Source organism: Anoplophora glabripennis, unplaced genomic scaffold (genome assembly GCF_000390285.2).
Source record: "Anoplophora glabripennis isolate ALB-LARVAE unplaced genomic scaffold, Agla_2.0 scaffold191, whole genome shotgun sequence".
NCBI lineage: Eukaryota > Metazoa > Arthropoda > Insecta > Coleoptera > Cerambycidae > Anoplophora > Anoplophora glabripennis.
Window position 1 is genome coordinate 263,843 of NW_019416357.1, and position 13,663 is coordinate 277,505.

Sequence of the window (13,663 nt, forward strand, 5' to 3'; positions counted from 1 at the left end):
AGTTTAGATTTGGTTAAGTTACCTTTAACTTTTATCCTAGGTGAAATAAATTGATAACAGCTATTTTCGGATCTTAAGCAAGTGTCTGATTACTGGTAGCTGTCCCAGAACGGATTATTGTAAAGATCGGGCACCAAACATAGTACCTATTTAATATTTTACTTAACCTTACCATCTGACGTGAACGTAACCAATAACAGCATTAGAAAACCGAAGAGCTTAAGAGCTTTTTTCCCTGGAGCGATGCATTTTCGCGATATACAAGAAGTACTACTACTGCCTTTCTATACTATACATATAAGGTGACGTTTCATATACCCCGTGTTTCTCAAAATCTGCATCAATATAAAAAATATAACAAAAAAATGTAAAACGTTTAAACAATTCTTATTTAAACTATTCTTAGCGACCCCTATGTTTTAGGTAAAAAATAAGTTGGTATTTATGCTAGACTACCAAATTTCACTGAAATATCTTAGAAAAATAAATAAAATCAGGTATGAAGATAATAATATTGTAATTCTAAATGTAACTCGGTTTATGTTTAACAAAGGAAGCTACCCTTGAACTATGTCATTCGTTTTCTAACAGACTGTACAATTACCATTTATTATAAGTAAATTAAATGTAAATATAATCATTTCGAATAACCACTTTCACTCACCTGAAGTTCTGGGCTAGTGTCAAAATTGTATGCAGATGGACGGCCTTCTAATGTACCAAAGGCAACGTTGCCCCCTTTCAGAGGAGAAATATCCGAGTATTCAGAAGTACAAAGGGCTCTAGTTTCTTCACCTCTGGTAGTGGAGGTCATGTCAGGTAAACCGTATGTGTCCCGACAGGTTGCACTATAGAACAAACGTTCTGAATTTTAGAATAAAAAAAAGCTTAAAATTTTTATCGTTGACTTAGCATAAAACAATATAAAGAATTACACTCAAATACAAGATTTAAAAACCTATGGAACTTATCTTAAGGCTAAAACTGAGTTTTAGTAAATTTAAATAAATTTACTAAATTAATTTTAAATAAATAGTAAATTTTAGTTACTTCATTAGCTAACATCTAACGCTGTGCAAAACCGTACTTATCTTATCAACTTCGACGTCACCTGTTACATGGGTGTTGTATAATAATGAAAAAGTAATATTAACGGTTGGTAGAAGGAAGCACAAAAAACAAACGCCTAGGTATAGTCCAATTAACTAAGCCTTTAAATCGAAATTTTGCCAACTTGGCTGAATTTTTGATATGAGTTAGTTTAAAGTATATTATAACAATAAGTGAGAGTAATTTTTTGTTCAACCCCCGGCCAAGGGTGGAAAAAGATAAAACAAAGGGCTTTTTNAACATCTAACACGAAGTTAAAATGCCACACAGGAAATAAAATATGATCACATTCGAAAATTTGACAGCAATTTACATTGTTAATTATTATTTTCAAACAACAATTGAGTGCAGTATTCCGTATAGCAGTAATTATAATGACATAAATTCATAAATCATAAGATTTAAAAATGTTTCGTCCAAGTTATGTGGGATGGGATTTTATCAGTTAAATCCATCAGTGTATTTAAAAATATATGCTGCCGAACTGGATATTTTTATTATATAATTAAATTCTTATGACCGGTGTGTGTAATATTCCGATATTCGATAACGAACAATTTCGATTATTTTATCGGCAATATGTACTTAAGTGGCCATTACTTGGAAACCGTCGAACACTGGGAATAAAAAGTTTTTTTTTTGTTCAAAAATGGCTACAGATCTCAAATCCCCACCAAATATAACGTTCGAAAGCTTAAAATACTCGTAACTGAATTCGGAACCTCGAAGCCCGATTTTCGAAAAACTCAATAACCTCAACAAACAGAGAACCTCCATAAAACTGTAGGTATTCTCCGATCTGTAGAACTCCGTGATCACATAATTTTTTAATACTGAATATTCTAAATTGTAAAACATTACAACTGTATAACCCTTGATGCCAGAACCTGATAACCAAATAACCAATAAATCCTGCTAGCCCATAACCGGAAACCTCCAAAACCACATAACCTTATAACACTATATTTCTAGAACTGTGAAACTCCGCAACAGCATTGATGCTATAACCTGCTAACCGTATAACCAATAATCCTGCTAGTCTATGACCTCACAACTCTATAATCTCATAACACCATAAGTTATATGCTCACGGAGTTCTACAGATCGGAGATTAGTTTTATGAAAGTTCTGAGTTTATTGGGTTTATATTATTATGTTTTTATTTATTATGTATTGTGTTTTTTGAAAATCGGACTTCGAGGATCCATTCGAAAATGAATTACGGGTATTTTAAGCTTTCGAACGTTCTATTTGGTTAGGGTAGGAATTTGAGACCTGTATTGAACAAAAAAAAACTTTTTCGCCCCAGTATGCGTTAGAAAGAATAATAGAGTATGGAGCACTCTAACGCCTGATAAAGCAAAATATACTGCATTTTTCGATGTTAGACGTATTGGCTTGATAAGGTCCACTTTTCACATTAGTAAAAATTAATGTCCCTAGACTGACCAAGTATCGGAACCGACTCTTTTCTCAGTTTGTGCTATTTATATAAACAAAATTATCAAAATTCAATTCTAGATCAAGATATTCAGTTATTACGTAATAAACTGTTCAAAATATGTAAAAATTATTTGCACGATTAAAAATTCAAAGTTATATTTCAAGGTTGAAAAATGAATATTTATCAAGATAGGAGACATTGAAAGTAAGTTAGTCCCATCGCGCTTAATATATAGCCCAGGGCGGATCTGTTGAAATATCCCACTTTTTTTATGTAAGAGGGGGCAAACTAATTTTTGATGTACCTTCAGTACAACTCACATAATAAAAGTGTAGATCCCTAGATCTGGGCGAGGTCCGGAACATTTTCGAAATTGCAAAAATGTTTAAATAATTTTAAAAAAATACTAGTTTAATTTTTTACTTATATCCTGGAACCTATGCATTTTGGAAGAATATTGAAGATGAAAAAAGTCTCAGAATTGAATTTTGCACAATATACTATAAGTTAAAAATGTTTAAATTTGTTACCGCTGTTGCAAAATAGCAATAATTGATGAAAAAAAGGTAACATAATCAAGTATCTTGGATAATTTTTTTTAAATATTTTAATTGCTCCGAGGGCATTCTAATTTTGGTAAAGACGCTTCTTTTTTAAGAAAAAGTTAAATTCCGTTTATTCGTTCCCGAGATATAAGCGGTGAAAATTTATCGGCATTTACCGTTAATTTATAAACAATTTAGCAATAATCTCTTCGTTTTTCCGAGTTCTAAGCTGGAACAAATTTTCTTATTCATAAGTTATCGGCAACATAGATACATCAGCGGAAAAGCTGTCGCTCGCGCGCGCGAAAAGTAACTCAAAACACGAAAAGTGTGGGAGGGGGTTTTCGCTCCGAGACTGAATTCGGTTCAAAATGAGAAGGTACGAAAAAAATTGCATTATCGGCTTCTAATAGACCAATTTCGATCTTTTTCTTTTAATCCGATGTCTCGCAGAGGAATTCGAATATCGTAATGCCAACTGTCTAATTTGCACATATTTTGTTATAAACAAAGTTTATTATGTATGCATTAAATATACTGTATATTTTACCCTATACTATTGCATTTTTTCAATAAAAAAATTTGTTTACGTATATATTTCAACACTCTGAATATGAATGTATTTAGTTATAATTATTACAATTATTTAAATAATTTTTGCTTAAGCAAATTAAAAAAAATGTTTGGAAATTATTTTTTTTGTTAAATACAGATAAAATTAAGAAAAAAATAGTACTTTAAAATTATATTTGAAAAAAACTAAGTAGTAAATTGATAAATGTAATCTAGTTGCTTAAAAATAAAAAAAAGAGTGTTAACTTTAAAAATTTACAGAGGCCGTCCTAATCAACCGATTTCAATTTTTCAAAAACCATTTGAAAGGTTGAGCGATCTTTTCTATGTGAAAAAATGTTCAAGTATCCAGATGCTTTATTTGAGGCTGTGCAACATTTTGAATATTCAAAAATNCGGTCTTTTCTGTGTGAACAAATTTTCAAGTATCTAGATACTTTATTTGAGGCTGTGCAATATTTTGAAAATTCGAAAAATTTGTTTCAAAACAATATTTTGCGAAAACTATCTAACCGATTTTAATGAAGTTTGGTGTGTTGTTTTATTATACTCTAAAGTAATTTTTACCAAAATTAGAATGTCCTCGAAGCAATTAAAATATTAAAAAAAATTATCCAAAAAACTTTGCCTTTTGCCTTTTTTTTCAATAAATTATTGCTATTTTGCAACATCGGTAACAAATTTAACAATTTTAACTTACAGTATATTATTTAAAATTCAATTCTAAAACTTTTTTTCCTCTTCAATATTCTTCCAAAATGCATAGGTTCCAAGATATAAGTAAAAAACTCAGTTAAAATAGGTATTTTTTAAATTTTTTTAAACATTTTTTTTATTTTGAAAATGTTCCGAACCTCGCCTAGATCTAGGGATCTACCTACACTTTTATTATGTGAGTTGTACTGAAGGTAATCCAGAAAAAATTTGCCACCTCTCACATCCACCTCAAAACAAATCCGCCCTGATCTAATAGTCTTTCTTACGGAAAGCCGTATGGTTCTTCTCTCTCTCTCTCTCTGTGTGTCTTTCGTTCCGGGAGAAACAGGGCCAGTTCGCTGATCAAAAAAGTCCTTTATTTGAAGTCTTATGAGCTTTGGAAAACAAGTTTTCCTAATGTAGGTTAGCATAATTATTATTATCTTATCATTAATGATTAATATTAATCTAGCAGCGGCAGCGCTAAACTTCCTATGTCATTTTAGACATTATTATAAGTAAAGATAATCAATATTACGTATTCAATTTTTGTTTGAATTTCAGAAATTGAATATGGCGATCGAGGCCAAAATGGTGGACTTAAACTTAGATTCGTATTATGTGACCTAAGAGATCATTTATAACTAGGGCTGTCAGAGAGAGCCGCAATTCAATGGCGTGCCAAGCGGGTCAACCGAGACATACGCGAACTGCTGCCTCAAAATGCTTTTTCACTTTAGTATACTGTTGCTTTTTTATCATGCAGATGTTGTGTTTTTATACTGCCGATTAGTTCCTATCCGTTGGAGTTTATGGTGGTGTATTGTAGACAATTTTAATTTGTTGTTTTTTAATAAATAAGGCGTACGCCTATGTCCCGCAACTCAGTTTAGACAGCCCTAGTTATAATCAATTTTTATGAGATCCCGTCTACTTAATAGTTTTGTTGATTCGCCACGTTACCATTTTGTAGGTGCTATTTTTACTTTTCGCCCGCTTTTCCGCCCAACTTCTTTCTGTAGGCCTGCATTTTCTCTAGGCTTACTTTTCTTACTTACAGTCTGCTTATTTTTACTGCACGCTTGCTTACTTTTACCATATGTCATTTCTTTACTTTACGCCCACTTGTTTACTTTCCACCCGTTTGTTTATTCTTTACGCCCGCTTTTTTTCTTTGTGCCTGCATGTTTTAACGTTACGTATGCCATTTTTGTCCCGCTTATTTTATAAGGCACTTGCTTGTTTTTATATCACGCACGTTCTTTTTTTTACTTTATGCCAACTTCTTTAATTTCCGCCCGCTTTTCTTACTTTCTATCCAGTTGATTTTTTTTACTCTCGGTTTTTTCCCTTTGCGCTTACCGTTTTCTTTCATTGTTTCTGGTATTTTTGCTTCTTGACAACTTTTTTAGTTTACATCGGTTTTTGTTATTTTACACCCGCTTTTCAACTTTGCGCCCGCATTTTTCTTTACGCTTGTTTTTTTATTCCTTCAAAAATCTTCTCTTTGTTTCGAGAGGAAGGCGCCACATGAGAACTCGTCTAGTTTCTCTCAGAGAGAAAAAGATAGTGCGAGAAGAACAATTTCCGCAAAAAAGACTATGTATAAGCGCGATGGGACTCGCTCATTTATCTCGATAGGCATTCATTTTTGGGTCTTGGGCGTGACAACATATTTCATTTTCTGATAATTTGACGAGTTACCGATTTCCATTAACTGAGTGCATGGTCCTTTGCAATTTTTTTCCCTTGCATCACAAATGTCGGCTGCAATCTTTCTTTAAAATAGAAATATGTAAAAATGAATATCTTTTTTTATTTTCACTTGTTTTTTTTTCTAAATGAGACACTGACTCATTTATGAATAAAAGAGAAAAGGACTCGATTAGATATTATTGTAATTCTATGAAAGTATTCAATGTATCTCTGGTATTCTAGTAAAAAAGTATCTTAGGCATATATTTCTGTAATATGTTGGAACAAAGGCATTAAAAAATTGTTCTTAATTAAATCAACCATTAAAAAGCATTTAATTTCCCGTATCAAATAAATATGATTATGCTTTTCTCTATAATTCTAAGAAAATTATATAGGTATTAAACGAATTCCTGCGAAACTTTACCCTCTGTTTACATGTTAATTTGCATTGTCTGCGAAAATGTTTGCAATATACCTGTACAAACAACTTTTATTACCGAGAACCTCGCACTACTGGAAAATAAGATATAAAGTGGGTTATTTACTGAAAAATATATTTCATATTATGTCTAAGATTAACATGAAATAAAAATTCTTTTTAATTGAATGTATTAAAAATTGTACACTATTTTATAATTAAAACGTTTTCGAGTAAAAATGATTGATATTATGTGCCACAAAAATCTGATGTACCTAAATTATAGCCATTTGTATTAATAAATAGGAAACAAGTGTTTCATTATTTAGATTAATTTAATTTATTTAATTTGGAGATATTAATGTTATAATAGAAGATTATACCTAATGTATTGTTATTAAAAAAATTGGGTATATCTTATCTAATTCCCTAATGATAATTATTAGCAAATTTGCTACGTCAAAACTGATGAAGCATTGAAAATTAATACGTGAAAACATAACGTGAAATATAGGTATGTTATCTTTTGTAAAATGTTGTATTCAAAGTATTTACCTGTAAAACTGAAAAGGAATCCACGGTCCATCCTTGGTTGTCTTCTTTGAAATGTAGAAACTTTCTGGCCTTGGCGAGAAAAACAGCAGCCTGACATAAGTAATGTCGAATGCCTTATCTGTAAAATAAGTTTATGTGACAAATTTTTCGGAGTATTCCAGACTGCGGTTTATTATCATGCTCTATTTATTTTGTGCAATAACATCCAGAACTAAAAGGAAACTTCTAATGTATATGTATATTTTATACCACATCGCGTGTTTACAAGGTGGCTTTTTTGTTATGAAATCATAAATCTGTTTCTTTTATGGCAAAATCTAATTTAAAATATAGTCTCATCCCATCGTTTTACGATCTTTTTAGTACGATCGCAACCATTCCGATTTCGAAAGAAATGTGTACAAAATCTAAAGATGACGCAAATTAGTTCGATAGAAAGGTATTTTCCAAAGCTTCTTTTTCTCTTTACAGTTTTGGTAAAGTAGTACATCCTAAAATAACATCGCAAGTGAATAGAATATTAAGAATATTTTTCTGAATCATTAGTTGTTACACTAACTAAAATGACAAAATATAAGAACATTTTGGTTGAAATTATCACTTAAAGTGATAAAAAAAATTCTCATTTTGATTAAGTCCCGTTTTTCGTCGAAAATTTCAAGAAAGTGATTTTCATATGCTTGTCTTGAAAACATGATATAACTATAAAGAAACGCTAAACGGGAAATATATTTCAACAAAAATTTTTTTCCAGTTGCATCAAACATGAATACTGAAAAAATGTATTATGTACCAAGGTACCTACCATCATTGGGTGGTAATATAAAGGTTGATTTTTTTAATCCGAAACTTTCAAATATCTCCAGAATCAAGCACTATGAAAAAAATGTTCATACTCAAAATTGAATAATCATTCCACGGAGGAAATATATTAATGTTTAAATTAGATCTTCCCTCTCTCCTTGTAGGTGGGCCAGGGGTAACTTTGAAATCTTAAATAGGAATCCCTATTTTTTATTACAGATTCCGATTTTACGGCTAAAAGTTCGTAGGATTTGTCTGAAAAATTTTTTTCGATTCGTTAAATGTAAACATAGTAAAATATTTTTATAAGAAATGGTATTCTTATAACAAAATACAAAAAAAAAAAATTCATTCATTTAAAAGTAGATTTCATCAAGTACTCAGATAGGTAAGTCATAAGCGAAAGAAAACGCGTTGACAAAGTATCCCAAAAAGACGCCTGTTCTTGGATGAGTTTCTTGACAATTAATTTTTCAGCAATTGAAATTTTGAGAAATAAAATTTGTTTTAAGGTTAATTTTGATTATTTGCAGTGAAAACGTGGTATTTTTATTGCAAATGTATTGCAGAAAAAACAAAATTTCGTCGATTACAGCACCATCTAAGTATAATGAATCGAAAAAGAATGTAATAGATTTCAAAGTTACCCACCGCCGCTCCACCTACAAGCAAGATGGAACCGGGACTAATTTTAGCACAAGGGTATTTCCTCCAAGGAAGTATTAAATTCTGATTATAAACAATTTTTTTGTAGTGCTTATTTAACGAGATAAAAAAATGTCAGGTTATGGAAATCACTCGTTATAACAATTCTTTTATCCTGAGCAATGTAGGTACTACACTGAATATATAAATATAAATACTGTTATCAGAATCTTCTGCCGTTTAAAAAAAACAATTTCCAAGATTTCCATCACCCTGTATTTTTAATCAACAAAAAAGTGCACAAAGTATTCCTGCACGAAACTGCCAACAATTAATCCGTTAAAAAGCGCCTTTTTGCTGATAACACTCCACATTCTGTTATTTTTACTAAATGTCTACCGGAAACTTTTAGCACGAAGTGACATTTTCCACTTTCTGCATAAATTTTGTTGAATGATTATATTTATTATCAAGTTCAGTTAAGGCTATATCTCATAAGAGAAAGTGGTTATATTTATTTTATTTAAATAGTATTTTTAAGCCAGTCAGAAACGAACACTTAACTGATGATACTATGAAAAGATTGGGGCACCAACACGCAAAGAGGCACTTAAATGACTAATGTTACAAAATTCATAATTTTAACTGTAGGCACGAAATTACTATTTTTTGCATATAACATGAAACTGAAAATTCAAAAGTTATTGCGTGACAATAAATACTAGAATTTGTATTCATAAGTAAAGTTTACATAGGTATTTGGTATACAGATTTTTTTTTTAATACAATTTTAAATAATCGAAGAAGGGTTCAGTAAATCTATACAACTTTAACTAAGCTCCCAATGCTACTGCTGTGAAAAATATGCTTCTAATTAAATCAGTTTTACTGACTGTGTTATCGCTATAAATGGATAATGCTTTTATTTAATATGTATATTCTAGGAAATCTCATTCATGTACAATAATTAATTCTTCTAATTGAATTGTTTTTGTACTACAAATATTCAGGAAATTAAAAAGCAATATTTTTATATATACCGCGCATTCCATGCCAAATCAACGAGGTCCTGATCGGACAATTTTTAATTTCCCTGATTTTTTCAGTATTATTTAGAGTAGTTTTCATGATTTATTTCAAATTTTTATTTCAACCCCTAAAGAAGTTATGAGCATTCGATTATTTTCGGTAAAAAATACCTATAACTTGGCAAAACCTAAAAATGTCATAAACTTTTTTTTCGTTTTGTTCGTTTTGAGATGTAATTTTATAAAAAAATATAAAAATAACTTTTAGTTTTTTGATTTCTTAACCAAACTAGGTAAGTGCTTTTTGAAAAAGAGTGACGTTTTATTTTCGAAAATTCACAAAAAAACGTCTCAATATTGTATTTTTCTTTGTAATAATTTCTTTTTGTTTTAAGTTTTATACGTTATTGAAACAAATTTTATTATAGAACTAAATCGCGATGACTAATTATTAAAAATACCATTTTTAAAACTACTTCTACTAATATTGTCATTACTAAATATCTAAGTTATTATGAACTAAATATTCCGATTTTTTTCCAATATTAAAAAAGTTTGTTTTGCATAATGCCATAATATTTGTTATATGTATTGTATTTGTATTTAGTATACATTTTTATACGGGGCGATTTCACTTTAAATAAAAGAAGCTGTAGGAATAGATTATAGTCTGTTTAGAAATGAAAGAGTAATAAAAGCTTATTATGTATGCAAATCGTAAATAAATGTAGTACTGATGGTGCTTATATTCAATATTTTTATATTAGGTATATATTATCGGTATAGGATGAGGTGTACTTTTAAAAAAATTTTGTGTGACCGGGTTGTACTAAATTGTAGCAGGTAGCTAAAATTTAATCCCCGACAATCCGTCTTTGTCTATGCGGCTTCAATTTCTGGGTCCATTTCTCTTAAAAGTAAACAATATAAAAACAGCATTTCAAAACATGAGGCTACTTTAAGCATCATAACCAGGTTAAGAGGGTTTTTAGTCATTCAAATAAAATTATTCAATATTATTATCAAAATATTTATTTAAATTTAATGAATAGACTTTTATTCCACACAAAAATATACGTATTTTGAAAATTCAAATTATGGTGAGTAAATGTAGTGTTGTATAAATGTACAATAAAGAAAATAAAAAAGTAGGTATATTAAAATTCATCCTCTGAATATTCTGATGAATTATCTTCGTCTCCTAGATTGATAACGATAGGTTCCACAGTAACGTCAATTAAATTATCGAGTTCCCACTTTTCCACGATGTCGTCAACACTGTTGGTAGGATTTTGGTGTTTCAATGCATTAAATACATTTAATATAATAATCTTCTCATTCTGAGACAGCGCACATCTTTTCACGCGTTTAGCAGGTACGTAATCTGATAAGCTCGACATTTTACCCAAACAATAATATATCCACTGGCACAATAGTCACTAAACACAAGTCGAATTTTACTCTACTGCACTAGCACGTCCTCGTATATTCAGCTCTAAGACTGGATTGATCTGTCACAATACACTGGCTCCTGCCCTATGATGTATCCAGTAAAATATACTAATGTACACCCATTACCTGTTAGCATTAGTGTTATCCGATAATTACCTGAAACAAAATATTACCACGCCCATGGCCGGTTCTTATCTCGGGGTTTTATTACTCTCTTTCATTTCCAAACAGACTATAGTTGCCAAAAAATAAGTAGCGTTTGCTCTATAAACTTTTCTCCTGGGAGGCGTGGTATTAGAGATACAGGGTGCTCAAGTTTGCAAAAAAATATATTTTTTTCTGTCATATCTTCATATTGCGCTGAACGATTTGAATGAGACTTACTACAGCGTATACACTTAATTAGACCTTTTATTGAATTTAATATTAACCTCGTGGCATTAACCAGTGGCATGCTACTGAAGGTGCCGCTCCGTTTTCCCAAAAAATAAATACACCACTGGAAGTTTTTTGTAGAAATAATGTTCAATTCAATTAGGTACCCACTGTTACATCAAATGAATGAAAAGTGTTACCTACTTGCTGTTTCGTAATAGTCGCGGCCATTTAGGAGATAATTTACTTATTTACCGACCATAATGAGCAAATTTAGTCCACATACTCATATTTGTTTAAAACCCATATGCAAAAATTGATTCTTTTGTCTGCATTATCAGTTAGTAAGCTTTACGATGATCTCGTTTTGGTATTATAATTATCTTGGTTTATTTATTTTGAAGCAGTAGCCCTTCTTGGACTTATGAACACGAAACAAATCATCTCATGATAAGTTCCTCTATGAATAGCCTGATTAGAAGATGTTAAAAGTGTATCGATGCTGAAGGACTTCGTTTTGAACAATTGTTGTAGGATCGTTACTTGATTACTTTCTCGACCTGTTTGCTAATGTTATTTTATTATTTAGTTTGATTTTTTTCCAGACAAAATTATTTCTACAAAAAAAACGCCAGTTTTTTGGGAAACGTTGGCAGACCCTTTAGTAGCACGTCACTGGTTAAAACCAAAAGGTTTCCATCAAATAAACAGATTAATTTATTCGGAAAATTCAATAAAACGTAAAAACAAGCCCAAATATTTCCTAAACGGATGTTACTATTAAAAAACACCTAGATACATTTTTCATTCATTTAACGTAACAGTAACAGAATGCAGCATTATTTCTACAAACATCGCCAGTGGCGTATTTTTTTCTTGGGGAAATGGGGCGGCACCTCCAGTAGCACATCACTGGTTAAAGCCACAAGGATAATATTATTTTCAATAAAAGGTCTAATTATGTGAATACGCTGTAGTAAATTTCATTCAATTCCGTCAGCGCATTATGAAGATATGGCTGAAAATGTATATTTATTGTAAACTTTAACACTCTGTATCTTAAATACAGAGTCCCGCAGCAGAAAAAGGTTTATAGAACAAACTCTACTTATTTTTTGGTAATGAATTTAGTCCTGCAGTTTCTGTATTTAAAGTGAAATCACCCTGTAGATAGGTTAACGACCAAATAGAAATAATCAATTTCTAGAACACTTGACGGATTTTGTTCTCTGTAGTATTACATTAAATATTCCCGCCAAACGCCATTTCGAAGGATTTGACTCCTGTGCTTCTTAATGTTTTTGACGACTACTATGGTATCAAAGAAAATTGAGAATTCATTTGACAAATTTTTTTTAATTTATCTTAATTAACTTAATATCTTTAAAAAAAAGTAAAACTACAATAGACAATAATCATAATAATATATTTTAAAAAAATACTGGAAAATTATAATTTGATTCAATGAATAAATACTAGAACGAGTTCTCAAATGTTATTATTTTTCAGAAACCATCAAATCTTTTTGACCTTGCAGTGGATAAAATTTCCTGATGTGAAAAAGTGCTTTTGCCATAGGAGGAGGAAAGTGTTTTATAGCAACTTTACCATTTAAACTATCCAGTTGTTACTTGTATCTAACATTAAATTTATTACACATTTATTACAGGTCAGATTTACGACTCATTTATATTCATATTCGCTCATTTTTATGCAGGATGCAATTGCAGAAGCATAAAGTAAGACATTTTTATTCAGGTGTGTGGGTTTTCTACAATGTATTGCATAAATAAATTATATCCTATTTATAGCCAAACAAACTGAAATACATATACTACAATATATCTATACAATACATTTTCTATTACGTTATAGTCAGATTCTGAAGAATATTGACAATTTCATAAATGTCATCAAACATGGATGAACGAACTAGTTAAACTCGTGATAAATGAGAATGAACTCTTGCAGACGAGGAAAAAACAATTTGTTTGCTGCAATTAAAATTATTTCTGTTCGTAATCTATTTATCACTAAAAAAAGTGTTACGAATGACAGTATATAAAGGGTGATCCAAAAGTAACGCAAAATTTGAATTGTGCGCCATTATCATTCCGAAGACTCGGCAGCATTGGGGCCACATGTAGTAAACACCTTTCGTTTAGACAAAATGAAGCGCTATACGACGGATGAGCAAATGAAGATTGTGAAAATTCATTACAAGTACGGAGAGTGTGTAGCTGAGACTGTGCGGAATTTATGTGGAATTTTCGGTAGAAGAAACGCCCAATGAAACAACCGTGAAAAGATTAATTGCCAA

The 13,663-nt window shown here is 30.7% G+C and overlaps 1 protein-coding gene across 1 annotated transcript in view; it reads right to left on the minus strand.

Moving 5' to 3' along the window:
* LOC108905811 (laminin subunit gamma-1) overlaps window positions 1-13,663 on the minus strand; it is an 85,756-nt gene that overhangs the window by 43,355 nt on the left and 28,738 nt on the right. The window contains exons 3-4 of the mRNA XM_018708836.1: window positions 7,040-7,157; window positions 665-848 (exon numbers count right to left, since the gene is read on the minus strand). Coding sequence (XP_018564352.1) covers window positions 665-848; window positions 7,040-7,157 — 302 coding nt within the window. The remainder of the gene's footprint in view (window positions 1-664; window positions 849-7,039; window positions 7,158-13,663) is intronic.